The sequence below is a fragment of the Myotis brandtii genome, unplaced genomic scaffold (genome assembly GCF_000412655.1).
Source record: "Myotis brandtii unplaced genomic scaffold, ASM41265v1 scaffold54, whole genome shotgun sequence".
In the NCBI taxonomy this organism is placed as follows: Eukaryota; Metazoa; Chordata; class Mammalia; order Chiroptera; family Vespertilionidae; genus Myotis; species Myotis brandtii.
Genome location: NW_005369989.1, coordinates 1,111,282 through 1,131,217, shown reverse-complemented (window position 1 = coordinate 1,131,217; position 19,936 = coordinate 1,111,282). Strand labels below are relative to the sequence as shown.

The 19,936-nt window shown below is 36.8% G+C and overlaps 1 protein-coding gene across 1 annotated transcript in view; it reads right to left on the bottom strand.

Annotated features, from left to right (window-relative positions):
* The window catches only part of ZCWPW2 (zinc finger, CW type with PWWP domain 2), a 68,285-nt gene that overhangs the window by 37,815 nt on the left and 10,534 nt on the right, over positions 1-19,936 (bottom strand). Inside the window, exons 4-5 of the mRNA XM_014549229.1 lie at positions 15,323-15,482; positions 815-938 (exon numbers count right to left, since the gene is read on the bottom strand). Coding sequence (XP_014404715.1) covers positions 815-938; positions 15,323-15,482 — 284 coding nt within the window. The remainder of the gene's footprint in view (positions 1-814; positions 939-15,322; positions 15,483-19,936) is intronic.

Here is a 19,936-nt window from a genome sequence, read left to right as displayed (position 1 = left end):
CTACATATTTGCTTTAAAATCTAAAGTTAGAAAAAAAAATCTAAAGTTAGGGGGATGGATTAATATTTAAACATTTTCTCAAATAAAATGTTTTCACAAATTTCAAAATGTATATATTAAACTTTTCCAAAGGAGAAAAAAATTACTGTGATAAAGTGAAAAGGGGCCTTCATAAGACAGAAAATTATTATGATTACTAAGTAGAAACATTTCAAAACACTTAAGATTATTGAAAATCAACATTTTATGTGATAATCATACTTTTTAGAGTTTAAAAATATTATATCTACTATAATCCTTATGTTGAATCCATTTAAAAAGCTATATATAAATATTTGTAATTCAAATAAGTTTCTTTGAAAATGACCTGAAATATTATTTTTTCACCTAATTAAAAAGAAAATTGAGGATTACCTTTTATCTCTGTCTTGAATTTATTTAAAAATACTTTGTTCTGAAATAATACAACACATCCAATGAAAGTTTCACCCCAGAAATGTATTTTAAAGACATAGTTTCCAATTTTGAAATATATGGTTTGAAATATACAAGAGGACCTATGTAGATAATCTAAGAGCAAAGATGACCAGACACGCCATTTAAAACTCCTATATTTACTAGTAAATAGAGTGTATGTATAGTCATTGAAAATAGTTTCAGAGAGTAAAATATATACTATTAATCTACACAAAAGTAATTTTTCAGTGGACAAAGATATAAAGAAAAAGATTTTTACTTGAGCATACACATTTTGGAAAGCATGCATCTGAATAAATCTTTATTTGGGGTGGCAAAAAATAAAAAAATCATATACCCTGTTTTGATAGGCAGCACATTTCCAGTCTTTGCTCAGGAGAATATCCATAAAGATGGTATGCTTCTTGTAGCGCACTTATATACCACTTCTTCCTTTTACTTTTACTTTCACATTTTCCTGGCTAAGGAAACATAAAAAAATAAGATTCATTATAAATATATAATTGTGTTTGCATATCCACTTGATTTAGCTGTTGAAGTGGAACCAAATCTAATTTAAGCATTGTACAATATATTATTTAGATTTTGATATCTGATTATTATTGTATTATTTTAGAATATAGCAGAGTTGAAGAAATTTTGCATGTTGATAGCCAAAAGGGTCATATTCTTAATTAAAGATATTTGAATATGATTCACATAATACTTAGAAAGTTATAAAAATTAAGGCTACAAATATAACAAAGTAGTCAATGTTAACACATTTATTAGCATAATGTTGATTCCCTCTTACGTAATATAGCAATGATGCTGTAGTGACAAAAATTGAAAAGCTAAGTTTCCTACTGTAAGAAAATTAATTCAATTCACATCTAGTTTTGGTGTTATGGAAGACAGCTGACATATTCATACAAGTTCCTTAAACTTTCTGTGCCTCAAATTCTTCATCTATTAAATGTGGATAGCTGTACATATATCAAAGGTCTCATGAGTATTAAATGAAATAATAGATGACAGTTTGCTTGAGTAGGAAACACTCAATAAATGTTGTTCTACTTGAATACAGAACTTTTCTCTAAATGTTTATTTAGTTTTGTCAAAAATGTATTTAGAAAAGAAAAACAATTGAAGAATCTTTAGGTAAAAAATGACTATAAGAATTACTTGGGTTCTTCTCAAGTTCCACTTTATTCTTGAAGTCTCCAAATTAATATTTACTATCTAGTTCTCATTACACTTAATATTTTCATTTAATTATTTACTACAGTCTGACTCATATTATAGTTAATTTGCATTCATGACTATCTCCTCCCATAAAATGAAAGATCCTTGAAGACAGAAGCAATACATAATATTTCATTTTTGTATTCTCCACAGTACCCATTTGCCTAATCTCTCTGCATATTATAAAAGCATGCAGAAATTGGTTCTTAAATTGCATGTGGTCCTGGACATTGATTTATTTGGTCTAAAAGCAGCGAAGCAAAAAAATCAAATAAAACTCTACTTTGTACACAGAATCTTTAAATTTCATTCATTAAGCTATTTCACATGATAAAAGATGAAAAGTAGAGATATACAATTCAATAAACATTAAAAAATTTACACTAAATTAAGGATATCTTAGCTAGTATTTGCCTTGAGACATTTCTGGAACTCAAATGCTGTAAGAATGCTAAGTAAGAAGTTATAGAGAAAAATCACCGAAAATCTGATATAGCACTAAACAACTGAAGGTAAAGAAATTTCTTGAGAAAAATCAATGCAATATATAGTTACAGCGAACTTTGGTAAGTTTGGGTAACTGAAGAGCTTTTTGGAAAATCTGTCTGGCGGTCTTGAAGAATTTATCAGTTAGTATGTGCCACCTAGTGGTGAAACAATTAAACATCTAAACTCAAAAAGTTGATTCAGAATTGAGAATTCCAGAATTAGTCTCAACTTATGGATTGCAGTTTCTACGAGTTTGATTTTTAATTGAAGAAGTGATAGGTGCACATTCTAAATGGATAGAAGGCACCTATTATTTCCAGTTTCTTTCAGTCTTCCAGTGATACTGTAAGCAATGGGCAACAATGGCCAAGCTGTCTTCAGCTTCTGTAGTTTTAAAGATCTATGCCTTTCACTTAGACCTGAACATATCTAATAAATTTAGAACTTCTATCTTATCTCCCACCCAAAAACAAAACACAGACAAGTTTTTTTGTTTTTTGTTTTTTTTAAAATATTTTTTATTGGTTTTTTACAGAGAGGAAGGGAGAGGGATAGAGAGCTAGAAACATCGATGAGAGAGAAACATCGACCAGCTGCCTCCTGCACAACCCCTACTGGGGATGTGCCCGCAACCAAGGTACATGCCCTTGACCGGAATCGAACCTGGGACCCTTCAGTCCGCAGGCCGACGCTCTATCCACTGAGCCAAACCAGTTAGGGCAACAAGTTTTTAAATACATTTAAGAAGTACATTTTCAAGGTAACTAGCAGATTTTCAAGGAGCTAAAGACTTATGAAGTCAAGAATTAAGATCAATGACTTCAGCTGAGACTATAAAAGGCCTGGGCACCTTCATATTCCAGTAAATCCTATGATCCCAAGAGGGAATATCAAGTCCTTCATTCTTTTTATATTACTGTGGCAACCTGAGTTTTCTCAATCAGTTTCATTAAATTTGGGGTGGAGGGAAATAATAAGCAATCATCAAGGAAAGAGAAGGAAGATACATAGTCTAAAAATTTGTGTCAATTTATGTAAGTAAATAATACTTGACAGTAAGCATGAGGTTAGAGACTTAAACAAATGGTTAGACAGGGAAAGATAGTGCTCTAGTCTGAGAAAATTCCTGGCCATGTCCAAAATTGAAAAGTTTGTAAATTACTGTCCTATCTGGTCTTGTTTCAATCCAGTGTTATTGGCTGACAGAAGGCCTTAATATCACTTTTACATTTCCTAGGGTTTGAGGAAGAAGCTGAATGACACTTCTCAGTAACTTTCGACTTACTGAATAAGGTTTGTGTTATCACCATACACTAATATGGAGTTTCCAGTTCAAGGAAAAGAATACATATGTGTTTGTCCACCCAGTAAAGCCAGTGGAGAGAAATCTGTAATCTGGAGAAATTCATGTCTTCTGTTGATTTTTATTTTTTAAATAACTTTTTAATATGTTTTTTATTGATTTGAAAGGGAAGGGAGAGAGAAATACCAATTGGCTGCATTCTGCACACTCCACAATCCAGGCATGTGCCCTGACCAAAAATCGAATTGCCTACTTTTTGGTGCAGGGGATGACGCTCATCCAATTGAGCCACACTGGTCAGGGCCTGTTGCTTTGTATTTTAAGATTGCTTCTCTACATGAGAATTAATCAAGATATAATAGCCCTGCATTGTAGCAGGATAAATTTTACTCCACAAACTTGAATGTGTACGCAATGTCACAGTATCTTATTTTTGCTAAGTTGAATGAGAAAGCCCTAATCCAACAAGGATGATTGATCTTAGTCATTTTGGAGCCATCCCTTACTTTCGCCAGGTTCACATAAATTGATGGGAAAAAATGTGGTGAATGAAGAGTGAGGACAGATCATTACTTTTCAACTGACAGTGGTTACATGAATAACATCTTTGTTCAGGTCCCTTGAAGTCAGGCAGTCTAACAGCTTCTTTGCCACACCTGGACAAAAGCATCTTTAAAGAGGCTGGGAACCACAATGGCATGGGTTCAATCTCCCTGAGTGCACCAGACTGCTATCCTTCTCTGAGGTCCTGCCACTACCCAGGGCACTGACAGACTTTTATCCTCTTCCAAGTCTGACAGAATCTCTTCTCTGCTATGCTGCTCTTGCCTGTCCCTCTCAGAGGCGCTGGCCTCTCATTCCCAGTCCACCCTTCCCATCCTCAAGGAACACAGGTCAAGAAGACAGACAAGCTCAGCTTTTGGTCCCCACAACAAAACTCCCAGGAGACACGGGAATACTAGGGGCCTGACCACTTTCTGGAATAAGTGAAAGGGAAAAATACAATCAAAACAAATTGTTAACCAACCACTGGTATTTGATTGGTAGGGAAGGATTTCCTAGCTAAGGGACTTTGAAGATTAGAATAATAGACAGGTGGTAGTCTTTCCACCCCTTGGCACCCTACTCCTTTACTCTATCTATTGCTTTTCCTTAATTTTTCCTCCTAACACTCAGCAACAACCAGCATACCATATCTTTATTTACTTAGCTTGTTTACTATTTCTCATCCCACCAATTTAAATTTCATAAGGGCATTTAAATTTTGTCTGTTTTGTTCACTTCTGAACCTAGAAGAGTCACAAATAATAGGAGCTCAGTAAATATTTATTGGGTATTATAAATACACTTTTTTCCCCCCAGGGTAAAACCTGGTCAGGAAATTGGTGATGAATGTGAGTGGTTGCACCCTGGCCAAGTGGCTCTGTTGGTTGGAGTGTCATCCTGTACACCAAAGGGTTGCTTTTGTCTGTTTTGTTCACTTCTGAACCTAGAAGAGTCACAAATAATAGGAGCTCAGTAAATATTTATTGGGTATTATAAATACACTTTTTTCCCCCCAGGGTAAAACCTGGTCAGGAAATTGGTGATGAATGTGAGTGGTTGCACCCTGGCCAAGTGGCTCTGTTGGTTGGAATGTCATCCTGTACACCAAAGGGTTGTGGGTTCAGATCCTGGTCAGGGCACATACCTAGATTGAGGTTTCATTCCTAGTCAGGTGCTTATGGGAAGCAGCTAATCGATATTTCTCTCTCACATTGATGTTTCTCTCTCTCAAATCAATAAAAAACATATCCTCGAGTGAGGATTAAAAAAAGGAAAGTGAAAGGTTGCTACATTTTAATCCTGAATTATGTGATTATGCCTAGGAAGCTAAAAGAAAAAGTTATAACATGATGACTACCAGGCCTTATGAATGATATGATGATACTAGAGGCCAGGTGCACAAATTCGTGCACCAGTGGGGTCCCTCGGCCTAGCCTGCAGGATAGGACCAAAATCTGCTCTGACATCCCCTGAGAGGTCCAGGATTGCGAGAGCATGCAGGCCAGGCTGAGGGACCCCACCAGTGCACAGTCGGAGCTGGTGAGGGACGTGGGATGGCAAGCCAGCCTGTTGGGGATGGACCACAGGGGGGCTCCAGGGTATGTCTGGCCTGTCTCGCTCAGTCCCTATCGGCCAGATCCCAGCAGCAAGCTAACCTATAGGTCAAAGTGTCTGCCCCCTGATGGTCAGTGCACATCATAGTGACTGGTCAACCGGTAGACTGTCTGCCCCCTGGTGGTCAGTGGACATCATAGCGAGCAGTTGAGCAGCCTTAGCATATCATTAGCATATTACGCTTTGATTGGCTGAACAGACAACTGGACACTTAGCATATTAGGCTTTTATTATATAGGATTACTCCTAAAATAATATAACCCTTCATTTTGTGTACAGAATTCAGATTTTTAAAGTGTTTCATAGACCACTGATTTATCCTATTATATTGGAGTATATAAAAAAATGTGTATTTAACTTCAAATACTTGAAATAGCATATAAAAAATAGTACCGTATTTTAAAACAAATCAATCAAATGTTTCTTTATCTGCCCTATTTGAGGTATGGCAGAGCCTCACTACAATCCTGTAGGTACAATGATAGGGTCTACAATCCAAAATTTTAATTCAAATTTTTGTTATATCAATACTAGAGGCCTGTTGCACGAAGAGATTTGTGCAATAGGCCTTCCTTCCCCTGGCTGCTGGCACCGGTTTTCCTCCAGCACCCAGGGCCCAGGCCTTCGCTCCGGCCGCAGCGGAGAAGCCAAGTCCGGAGGCTTCTCCGCTCCGACCGCAACAGAGTAGGCAAACCTCTTCAGTCTTCAGTCATCTTCAGTCGTCTTCAGTTTTCGCTCCACACCTGCATATGCAAATTAACAGTCATCTTTGTTGGGTCAATTTGCATACTCATCCTGATTGGCTGGTGGGCGTAGCAGAGTGACACCAATTTGCATGTTTCTCTTCTATTAGTATAGATTAAAGTTAACTGAAAAATTGGCACTTACAATTTAGGAAATTTTTCTTTTAGACACAATGTTGAGCATATGATAAAAATCTGGAAAACCAGAATCATAAATACTTAGTCTGCTTTATTGGTTTCATAAATTCACTGAAATGAATTCAAATACTGACCATTACTTTAAGTTACTTCTTAGATAATATGCCTCTTAAAATATGGGGATATAAGTCACAGATTTCATAATCTAAAGAAGTATAAAATAATTTTCCTTTGGAATGCATCCCCACTAAATGAGGATGGGCACCACTGCCTTTTATAAAGTCCTCTGCCTGGTGATTTATGTCAATTGCTGCTACTTATACATTCAAACTTGAAGTGTAGCTCACTGACTAACCATGTACTGCCCTGATGCATTGTTCTATTTACTATCATGCCAAAGCTATCGCTCTTCTCCTCTGTTGAGCAGATCGTTTTCACTTAAAGCAGCTCAGTAGAAAGTTAATCACAAGGATATCTTGTCTTCCTTAAATTGGATTTCTGCAACAGCAACTGGTAATCTAGACAGTAAGAGCACTCCTGTTCCTTTGATGCCAACTAGAAGATAGTCACATCACATCTATGTGCACCACACATTCCTTGGCTTCCTAATATTTACCTCCCTCTCATCTGTCATCTTTAACATAAATTCACATAATCTTCAATAATCAACTCTGGGATATTTATATAGCTTACTCAAATTATTGAACACTTGAAGCAAACACTGCTCTCAAAGATGTATTTCTTACCCTGTTTAAGTTTCCTTAGACATAAATAGGCATATTGCTTACTCTGAATCAACAAGATTTTAAGATCAAAATAACTTCTGTGCCCCATCCCACACCACTACAAAGTGTGAACCAGTTAACCTGACCACCCCCCGCCAAAAAGAGTACTAGCTCTATTTAGTCTGATACTTTACATCATTCTGAGACATAATGCCGAGAATGCAATGAGTGCCAGGGGAGAAATTAGGCAGAAAAAGAAAGAATAAAGAAAATTGAAAGTTAAATCTTTACAGTGTGATTCCATTACTTGGCTTAAAATACTGGGATTTTGTATTCGAATTCTATACAAAAATTACCAATACAGGAACTGAGTATTCCCTGCAACACTGGGGGTGAGAGAAGAAATAGGAAGTCAACCTCAATGGACAAATCAAAAAAATAACAGGATACACAAAAACAAACTCAAAATGGATAAAGAACTTAAACGTAAACCGGGAAACCATAAATCTTAGAGGAATCCACAGGCAGCAAAATCTCAGACATATGCTGAAGCAATATCTTCACCAATACAGCTCCTAGGGCAATGGAAACTAAAGAGAAAATAAAAAAATGGGACTACATCAAAATTGAATTTCCATTTCTAGTGTGTATTTGGGGCTGGGTTAAAAAATGGTATATGATAATGCATTTTGTCTTGAATGGCCTATAAATTAGAAATGGAATGTGAGAAAGATGGATTGACATAAAATTTCAAGTAGGAAAGTTCTCTTTTCTCTCAGTTTGATTAATTTTAATGTGGTATCACTATTTTACCTTTTGTGTGCTAACAATGCTCTAGTCTTTCATCTTCAAAAGAATGCTAATCTAATAAATCATTAACAATTTATTCTGCATTTATCAAATCCTTCCTTTTATCCTTTGTTCCCAGAAGCATTTGCATATTAAAATGAACGTCTTGTCTGGCCAGTGTGGCTCAGTGGTTGAGGGTCACCCTATGAACTAGGACAGCAGTTCTCAACCTGTGGGTCTCGACCCCTTTGGCGGTCGAACGACCCTTTCACAGAGGTCCCCTAAGACCATCCTGCATATCAGATATTTACGTTACGATTCATAACAGTATCAACATAACAGTTATGAAGTAGCAGTGAAAATCATTTTTTACCATTTGCAACAGCATGGATGGAACTAGAGAGCATTATGCTAAGCGAAATAAGCCAGTCAGAGAAAGATAAATATCACATGATCTCACTCATTTGTGGAATATAATGAACAACATAAACTGATGAACAAAAACAGATCCAGAGACAGAGAAGCATCGATCAGACCATCAAACCTCAGAGGGAAGGTAGGGGAGGGTGTGGATAAGGGGGAGAGATCAACCAAAGGACTTATATACATGCATATAAGCATAACCAATGGATACAGACACCAGGGAGTGAGGGCATGAGCAGGGGGGTAGGAGTAGGGGGGTAAAGCAGGGATAAGGATACATATGTAATACCTTAATCAATAAAGAAAAAAAAGATTTTAAAAAAATCTCAGGCTACATATATTTACTAAATATTTAAAATATCTAAGCTCTTTTGACCTAAAGGATTTTTTTTTATCTAAAGGATTCTAAACAACAACAAATGAGGATACAAAGACCTGAACCTAAAAGAAAGTTAACATACTTGACTGCTATTTTCTACTCCACATTTGCTCATTTTTCATGGAATATGAGTTCATGAGAGAACAATGGTTGTATTTATTACAGACAGATGCTCAGATTATGTTTAAAGATAGAATCATAGAGCAGATGGAAGATCTAGGAGAAAGGGATGGTTAGATATGTGACACAGAATCAGTACATATTCTGTGAGATAAACAAAATGGTAAGGAAGTGGTTCTGAAATTTATTTTCAGTTATTTTAATAAAAATTATTTAGGATTTAGGGATATGGGTTTTGCCTGAGTCATGGACTGGTCTTGACCCTTGGCTAAAAGATACTTAAAATCAAAACAAAGCAAAAATGGTGGGGGAATTAAAGAAAATGAAACGAAAAAAAGTTTATATATCAATTGTGCACTCATCTGATTATGAGTTTTGGACTTCACCATTCCCTAATGGAAGAATGTACCAAAAAGTTACACTACAACTATTTACTTATTTAAGAACCCCAATATAAAAGACCCATTATAAGGCAATCTTACTTATAAGGGGTATGACTCTGAAGGCAATTTAATGAGCCTTGTATTTTGGCTTAAAAACAATGATCTGACTCTGGTTTCTTTAATAGAAAATAAGCACTTCCAAAAAATTGAGAAAGCTACACATTGGAATTTCTTAGAAAAGATGACTGTAATCCCACTAAAGAGTCAATATGAGAAACCTAGTTGATACTTAAGGTAAACAGAATAAACTTGGTTATTTATTTGGATTTGGACTTTTAACTTCAGTAGAAGTTCACAGCTATCTAAATTCATAAGAGATGAAGGTGGGAGATGAAAGAAGTGAATTCAAAAATTTACTTGAAACAGCAAAGTCAGCATATATAAATGTGAGTGAATCAAAAAGCGGAATAGAGATAGGGGAAAACTGGTTTCATTCAGTTGCAAAGGATCTGAAAGATAGTATTTCCTATTCTCCTTCCAAAGTCCATCAAACAAATCCAAAGTATTCTTGGGGGATTGCTGATATTGAGGACTATTCATTCATTCACCAAGAAGTCGGATTCAGAAGGTTTTAAATTATCTCCTGCTTTCAAAAGTTCTTAGCACTTCCGTTTACCTTAAACTAGAAAAGCATTACAGCAATGGACTCTTTCAGCCATGTACTGAAGCATCAAAGGATAAGATAGGTGATCAATTCAGTCTATTTCACTCAATTTCTGGGACCATCATGTTGGTTGATTAAAAAAAAACCACACACACACAACACACACCCCCACTAAAATCATGCCATTTGGACACATGATCTTAATCAAAAGAAAAAATATTATTCTCCACCTTTTCATTCTTGTATCTTTTTTGGTGCTCCCTTTTACAGATACTAGTTTCTGGGGGAAAAATAATTATTTAGCTATGTATTTCACCTATATTCCCATTGTGAAATATCAACTAATGTTTATTAAGAGCCTACTATATGACAAGCACTGTGCTAAATGTTTTATATATACTATCTCAGTTAACCACTACAACTTTATGAGGCGGGTACTATTATAACCTACATTTTAATATGAGGAGTGTGGGATTTGCAAAGGATAAGTGACCTACCTGAGTTCAAACATCTAGTAAATAGCACAGCCAACCTTCAAACCCAAAGAACCTGGCTCTAGAGACTGCCTTTTTAACCACTATGAAAACTTCATTCTTTTCCTAATATACATTACTACAAAAGTTTCCTTGGCAGATTAGATTATTCACAAAAAGGTCACAGTTATAGAAACATGTTCTAATTCCCTTAACCTTTCTCCAGGCCAAAAACTAAAGGATGCTTAGAAAACAAGCAAACAAAAAGTCTTAAACTAATAGCAAATTACAGAAAATTTTACATCAAATATAGAATCCATATGATAAAAAAATTTTGAGAGTTTGGTAGCTCTACAGATTTGCTGTAAATGTGGTTTTCCACTGAACTGGCTCAATAGATTTGTATCCAGTTTCACTCCATTACTCTAAGAGCAAAATGCTGCCTGATAATCTAGTCTACAAACTAATGGGCTAATCCTTATTACATACTACATTCTTAGTATTTGGATCCTAATGAAGATTAGAAGCAAAACACTTGCTTGAATAGATGTTATTCCAGATGCACTTGTGTAATGACTACTACTGCATATATAATTTGAAAAGTCAAGAGTTCTGCTTAAGCAAGTCTACCCAACACTGTCATTCAACATGAGTATCTATATATATAAAAGGCTAATATGCTAAGTGTCCGACCGTCTGACTGGTTGCCATGACACGCACTGACCACTAGGGGGAAGACACTCAATGCTGGAGCTGCCCCCTGGTGGTCAGTGTGCTGCCATAGTGGGAGCCCTGCTCAGCTGACTGGGATGAACAGGCCTGGGATGAGCGGGAGCGGCTCCTCCCCCGCCACCTGCTGCTTCACACACTACTACATCCCTCGGGGGATGTTGGATGCTGGTTTCAGCCCAATCCCCACAGACCACGCCGATGGACCCCACCAGTGCACAAATCCATGCACCAGGCCTCTAGTATAGAGATAACTCCAATAAAACTCTGATGCTTCATGATGTGAAAACTCAGCAGTTCTCTCTGTCTCTCTGGACTGTACATCAGATCTATCTGAGCAACTTAAAAACGCTGAGGCCTGGCCCTACTCCAATACATTCTGATTTAATTGATCCAGTAGAGTAGAACCCTAGCATTGCTGTATTTTTGTTGTGTGGTGTTGTTGTTACTGTTTTGTAAAGCTCTATAATGCACATCCAGGCTTAAGAAATGCTAAACTTGTAGTCTATCAAGTAGCAGTCTATCACATAGTAGTCTATCAAGCTAAAAAATAAATCTGTAAATAATGAGTTCTGCAAACATGTACCTACTAAATACAGGAGAAAGATTTGTGCCAATGAGGAAAGAATTTTATTCCATGCAATGACTCTTAAAAAAAATAGACATTTAGCCCTAGCTAGTTTTGTTCAGTGGATAGAGTATCAGCCCGAGAATTGAAGGGTCTCAGGTTTGATTCCAGTTAAGAGCATGTACCTCAGTTACAGGCTCCAACCTGGTCGTGGCACGTGCCGGGAGGCAACCAATTGATGTGTCTCTCTCTCTCTGTCTCTCCCCCACCCTTCCACTCTCTCTAAAAAATCAATGGAAAAATATCCTTGGGTGAGGATTAACAACAACAACAACAAAAAATAGCCATCTGGTACACGTTCATGTACATTTTATCTGAGTAATTATCAGAGTGATATATATTTTAAATACAAACTTTCAAAAGAATCAAGGTTTCTTTAAAATAAGGGGGAACTTTAGATTTTTTTATAGCTACTGATTTTATGATAAATGAAAAAAAATAATGTATGAATAAACCAATATAAATTACAAATATGCAATCTAAATATTGCCTTCAACTGTTTTCTAAAGTATATTGCACTGTATCTATAAGTAAGTTTTATTTATTGGAGAAAACCCTACCATTTGTATTAATAGACAATAACAGAGTTCTTTTGCACTTTAAACAATAAAATTACTAATTCAGTGGTCCCATAAACATATCTACCAGGTGGAATTATCTATTTAAAAAAAGAACTAGACAAACATGAAATAAAAGAGTTAAATTTTTTATAATCTAAAACTAAAAACATCCCATTTTCTTGTAAATACATGGAATGTCTTTCTAGAGGAGCTTATTTCTCTCCCACCTTAACATACACTGCAAAATTAATATAGTCCATAATTAGTGAAAATTCTGAAATATTATTTAATCACTTGTTAAACTAAGCTTATACAACTAGGAGAAAATGGTGTTGAAATAATGTATGAAGTAAGATTTAGACAGCTTAAACCACTAAGAGTCATATGTGCCTCTCATTCCTTGTTGAGTTTTAGAAAAAGATTGGACAATGTGTATCTCTTCTCCACCCCTTCTAGAAAAATCTTAAAGAAAGTCTACATTGTCTACTATATATTACTTGTGTAAGTGATCTTTCTAATGGGAGGAGGAGGTATGAATTTAATATCTGGATCACTGTGGTGCAATATAGAGATAGCATCTGAGGATACAGGAGCTCCAGTGCAAAAAGGACAATAAAAGATTAAACCCCTGGAAGTCTAGGTAATAGAACTACAGGTTGAAGTCAAGACTATCTCCATCTCCAGGAGACAGGGACATAAATCCCAGCTATCTCCAGGTAATACACAGTTTGGAATTAATACTTTTCAACCAATTTCTCAGATGTATCATTTTTTACCATTTTTCTACCTTGGTTGTCTGTATTCCCTGAGTCCACCACCTTGCCTTGTGTTTCTTGAGTCGATTGGAGCAAGGAGGCTTCAGTCACGGGTTAATCTCCCCTCCCTGGCACGCTGAGATCTTAGGTAGCCAGGAGTGGGGAATCAGAGCACAGCCAGTCTGGCATGTGCCAGCTGGACTGAAGTGAAAAGGAACTAAAATTTCAGACTTGAATGAAGAGACCCACAGAAGAAGGCACCCCTATTATACAAGCTCTAAGAGAATAAGTGAAAAAAAAAAGGCACAGGTAAGAAAAAAAGAGTATAGGCCAAGAGCAGAGCCTGTAGGTAGGTACCCTGAATGACAGTAGAGGACAGAGCCTGCCCCAGAGCCTGTGGGCACCCAGTGAGTTATCCACCCAGAGTGCCTGGCTAGTTGGGAAAGGGGTGAGGAAGAGCAGAAACCAACACTTTACTTTCTTCTGCTCTCAGCCTTTCATTCATTTAAGCAGCCTTGAATTCCTGGTCTTTGCAAGACTTTCTAAGTTTGCTTTAATGCTTTCATAAGGTTAAAAACTAATGTCTACTGATTCTTGTGTGTTGGCTTTGTTTTGCATCAAATTTTTTTCCTTGTCCCAGGGATTAATGGTATGCTCACTGATACCAGACTACTCAAATTAATCATGACAGGAGTCAAATCCTACAAGTACTACTAGTTCTGACAATTTTAAAATACACTTTGATTTTTTTAACTTATATTTACATCTAATTTCTTAAGCGTGTCCCACTCGTCCTTGTCAGCTTGGCTCAATGGATAGAACATCAGCCTGCGAACTGAAGGGTCCCAGGTTTGATTCCGGTCAGGGGCACATGCCCAGTTTGCAGGCTCGATCTCCAGTAGGGGATAATGCAGGAGGCAGTTGATCAATGATTCTCTCTCATCATTGATGTTTCTATCTCTCTATCCCTCTCTAAAATCAATAAAAAATATGTTTAAAAAAGTGTCCCACTCTTTAGCACATTATCAAATATCTAAGTTTCTAAGGTCTGCTTCATGAGAAGCTAGATTTCCCCATCCTTTAGAAAGGGGAGGGGGCAGAGAAGGGAGAACACTCCTTCCTGTCTTCAGTGACTGTCAGTAGAAGTACCCAGGCATACATCCAAGAAGTCAGAGTTGAGAAGGTGCTCACATTAAGATGACTGGTTCACAACTCCCGTGACATGAATATAAGCGCTGTTATTCCACACTGAAATAAAACATCCTTTCCTTCTAGCTGTTTTCAAGTTGAAATGGGCAAATATACTGCTTATGCCAAAGACAGAGTAAAAGCCCATTTTAAAGTACCTCAAATCTCCACAGATTTACTTATAGTGTGGGTTAAAGGGCACGCCTTAAATGTACATACACTCATATGTGTATTTGAATACATAAGCTTCTCATTAAAAAATAGACACTATCCAAACTGAGGAAAAGGAATCCACATTTCTGACATCAATCAGATTTCTAATGAAAGCACGATTTGCAGATGAAAAGTTTTAATATTAAAATACAGACAGATAGCTGAGCTAATTCATAATAATTAAACCAAATCCATGGAAACAGGTCCAGTTTACCTATTCTCATCAACCTGAGAGTCCAGTCTATTCATTAATTGGACTGTGTGATTTAAAGTTTAAAAGGAATAAAAAAGATACTGATAGAGTTAGTATAATGAAATATTCCATTTGAAATTTGAAAATCTGGTTGCATTACATAATTAATTTTCCCTGTTAGCTACAACTTAAGAGTTTTCTCAAAAGAATTGAAAAATTTCCAAATAATCTTAAGATTATTTCAAAACACAATTATATGAAGTCTTCAGTTGATTTATACTACATGTCTATTAGAAAAATAAAATTTTAAAGTACCCCATAACCATTTTTATATCCATACTTCCTTTGAAAAACTGCTTTAAAAATAAAAATATGAGTTTAAAACAAAGAGTATATACTATTTGTTTATATAAATATAAAAGTTAATCATTATGTATCTTTTATATAAGTTAGTCATTATGTATCTTTTATATAAATATAAAAGTTAATCATTTTGTATCTGAGACAAAAATGGCAATAATTAAAAACAAGTGCAAGAAGAATAAAGTTTTGATTTTTCTACTTACCTTTAATGTGATACTATAATGTCCAACAAATGTTGCATTTATCCATGATGTTGAATGGGGATCACCCAGGAATTCTATGTGATACTGTTCAACATTTCCATCCAGGTCATAGGTCACATATTTACCTTTAAAAGGATCAGGGCAAAGTATCCCTGGCCAACTTTCAAAGAAAATTATATTTAATTATTTTGATGCTTTTAAAAAAGGCAGTCATCAATATATCTGTCATAGTCGTATATCAAACTTTCTTCTTTGAATTTAATAAATTATTAAATAAACTTTAACATATTCACATTTTAAAAGTAGGATATTCATTTGATACAAGTAATCAGTTGTGCCTTTATAGATATAGAAAGCTTTGAAATAGTCACATATTTAAGATATACATGAGATATGAGAAAGAATTATAAGACAAAGGGGTGATCTCCAGGGTCTGTAAGAGACATTAGGTATTGCTAAAAGAAAAAAGATTCATCAGAATCAGACAGGACTGACTCAACTCTAACCAATCAGAATGACTAATTACTAAAATGTTAACCCATTGACAGGGCTTCTGAAGGGGTAGGAGAGCGTTGGCATTTCCTGAGCCAGGGCTGCCAAAAGGGTACTGTTAGCTCAGGCTGTGCTAACTCTGGAGATTGTAACTTCGGTGGGACAAGCAGAAGTAAGTTCAGCAGTCAATATTGTCCCTCCCCCGCCCCCCCCATCTGCTCCATTGACAGGTGACCACATTGCTAAAAATCCTCAGTGCAGGAAATAAAATTTATCCTTTACTAAAAATAAATCTTTAGGGGTTTTTTTAACTAACATAAATCTCTAGAAATTCCTTGGTATGTTTTATTTTTTCATTTGGCAACTTAGTTGTAACTAGTTTACCAATCTCTCTAGACTATGACCTACTAGTCTTCAGAAAATAAAGCAGGAAAAAAGGTACTAAATAAGGTCAGGAAGCTGTGACTAAATAATGTACAATAGAAATCTGAAGTTTATAGTTCATGACCCAAAATATACATATCTAATATACCCAGACATTCAAAGATCTGTACAACTATCAAGTTCTATTTCAGTTTGCTGCACTATGGAGTAAAAAGATAACAAGGTTCAAATCAGGAGACCCAGACTCTAGTTCTGCCTTCTCCCAGACAAGAGGCCTGCAGCAGGTAATGAGGCCTCACTGTAACTCTGGTTCCTCGCTGTGCCATTACTACATTGAAACAAACATGTGTTTTACACATTTTAGTTTTTAGGTAAATTAAAATATTTTGAAGTATCATCATTATATACTGAATTGTGTACAATTCAATTTATATGTTGAAGTCCTAACCCCCAATACTTCAGAATGAGATTGTGTTTAGAAATAACACCTTTAAGGAAGTAACTAAATTAAAAGGTGGGCCGTAATCCAATATGAGGGAGGACCATGTGAAGACACAAGACCCATCTACAAGCCAAGGAGAGAGCCTCAGATGAAATTAACCTTGTTGACACCTTGACCTCAGACTTTTAGTCCCCAAAATTGTGAGAGAATAATTTTCTGTTATTTTTAAGCCACCCAGTCTGTGACACTTTGCTATGGCAGCCCTAGCAAACTAATACAACCGTATATAGTTAAGATAATTGGTACCATTGAGAAGTAGAAGGAATAATACAAAAATATTTTTGCCTAATTTCAATAATTATTTTAAAGCTAAATAAATGCAACAGATAAGTTTAAAATCTAAAGGATGCACACAAATCATGCTGCAAAGAATCTGAAATCACAAAAATATAAAATCCATATATTATTTGGACTTGGGGACTGTAGATTATTGATATCCTACTAAATTATCAATTGATATTAAAGTTATGAAGTCATAAATATAGAAATGTATCTACCATAGCCAACTGTAAAAAAGTTTCACAGATTATAGATTAATGAAAAGAGTTTATGCTTAGCATTATTAAGGTAAAAACATTTGATCCCAGGAAGCTGATAAGTCCCAAGTAGAACTGCAAGGAGGTGGTGACTTAGGTGCACCAGTCACCAGAGATGATAGAGTGTGAGAATGGAACAGCTATCCACTGTTCCCTGATGCTGAGCAGAGTCCTGTGGCTTTGGGCCTCTCTAGGGTAAGGGAGGTAGAAGGCTGCCTTGGAAACCTTCCATCATGGAAGAAGAGGGGCGAGGATTACAGATTGAGTCACACTATCTGGAACCCAAACAAGCCTAATAATTTGGAAGAAAAGGAAACGATAATGGAAAACAAACGGTGGTTCAGGACTTAAATGAAGACTGTCTGGTTATTATCGGGTTCACATAACATGTGAAAGCTCTTATTGTGCTGTGCTTAAGAGTAAAACTCAAGTGGAGTTCATCTTTTAAAACTAAGTTGGAAATCCACTTTCTGAAGAAACCCAGTCAAAAGAAGACTTCAATAGACAAACGACTAAGAATAAGTGGCAGCTGCAATGGAGACCCCCAACTTATTGAACACCAAGGAACAACTAGGTGCTTCAATTAACAGCTATTTTAAAAGAACCAAACTGATTGTTACATTATATTTGTTTAAACTTTTTGTAAAATATAAGGGGCTCATGCTTAATACTACTGATTTACACCTCACAGCAATTTTTAAAAAGATCATTGCCAAACAATAGCAAATTTATGCATAGCAACTACTCCATTCAGTGTCAATTCTCAGGATTTCTAACACTTAAGACATGAAAGAAATATTTTGCAATTATGTGTAAGATGAGCTGGTATTTTTCTGACACAAATTCTGATATAACTGTTTCTACATCAAACCTATTGGGCCCAAGAGTCTTCAATCTAAATCACTACTCTATAAAATGTATATAAAAAAGATGACTCTAAAAATTATTGAATGCCAACAAAAGAAAAAAAGCTTCTGTTCATTATTAAAAACATGCTATATTATAGAAAATATTGCATGTTGATTCAGAGATGAATTATGCAAAATTCTGTCAAATGTCTAAATAACTCTGGCACTTTTGTATTTCTTCAGGCGGTGCAAAGGAATCATGACTCCTAGTCTGTATATCTCGGCTAACACAGAATGTTCCTAAACAGTAGGAAGAGCTGAGCAGAGGCAATAGATGTAGAAAACATGATTACTTCCCTGCAGCTGCTACATCTATCATCTTCTCTGACTTGCTGTGATTCAAAAAAAGCTGATGTCCATTTTTGCCCTCACTCTGACTTCAATTTCAGTTCCAAAACTGTCAATGATGACAGCACATTGTGCACGTCTACTTCCCAATTTTTCACTTTCATATTGATGAGAAATTCTGAAGCTTAAAGGTGAAGACGGAGAGTAAGAATAGGCAGCCCAATGGAAGTGTATCAGAATTACAAGGGAAGTGTATGATCAATTTTAGAATCTGTGGGTGTAAAATGTACAAATACAACAAAGTCAAAAAGGTACCTGGTGTTATAATCCCCTTAGGAGGGAAGGAGAACATTTTGGCAGAACAACTGGTAAATTCAAGGGGAAGTGCAAATCCTATATAATAAAAGCCTAATATGCAAATTGTCCCCTCAACCAGGAGTTCAACCAGGATTTTAACTGCTCACTATGACGTGCGCTGACCACAAGGGGCTGGCATGGAACATGGCAGGCGTCGGCAACGTGGTGCTGGCAGTGGGCAGCAGTGAGGCACTGCCAGCCCCAATGGGCCCCGACGAGAGCAGGACCATGGCGGGATGGTGGAGCAGGTGAGCAGGCAGCACCAGGCCAAGGCGGGTGTGAGTGGGGCCCGATCAGCCCTCCGATCGCCCCGCAGATGATGACCAGCAGTGGGGAGTGGGGCCACTGCCTGGATCCTAGGCACTGAGGGAGCTGAGTGGGGCCTGATCGCCCCACAGACAGCAACCAGCAGCGGCGGCGGCGGGGGGCAGGGCTGCCACTGGGCTCCCAGGCACTGAGGGAGCCAGGTGGGGGCCCAATGACTCGGGCGGAGGGGGTACGGGGCCCAGGGGTGGGGGCCCAATGACTCGGGCGGAGGGGGTACGCAGGGGCCCAGGGGCCCAGGTGCTGCCCAGGGCCCAGAGGTCAGCTGGGACCTGCCCTTCCATGCCAGATGCTCGGGCTTTGATCACTGGCCAGGCCTAGGCACTTCATCCATGCACAAATTTCTGGCACCAGGCCTCTAGTATATCATGAAGACACTGATATCTTACACATTTCTTATCCAGGAAAATGATCTTTAATATGATAGCTATTGCCCTCAATAGGAATTGAAGCTTAAAGCATGAATTTATTTCCAATGAGAAGAAGTACATGACTTATTTTTAACTGTGGTTTGGATGTTTAAGAGGAGAGCAAATTTTACTTGGGCCTCATTCCTAATCCTTGAGAAACAGAATAGATGAGCTGGAATCATCACTAACTGAACATTATACTTGTCAAGAAATCTCTGGGCTGTGCCCAAAAGCAGGGGTTGTTGGGGAGAAGAAATTTCCCACTCATGCGCGCGCGCACACACACACACACACAGTATATCAATCCATAGGCAAAAAATACAAAGTAATTAAATAATAATTTGTAATACTGAAAGGATCTAGTAGAAATATCAATTTATAAATTTACATACTATATCTAGAATGTATCACTG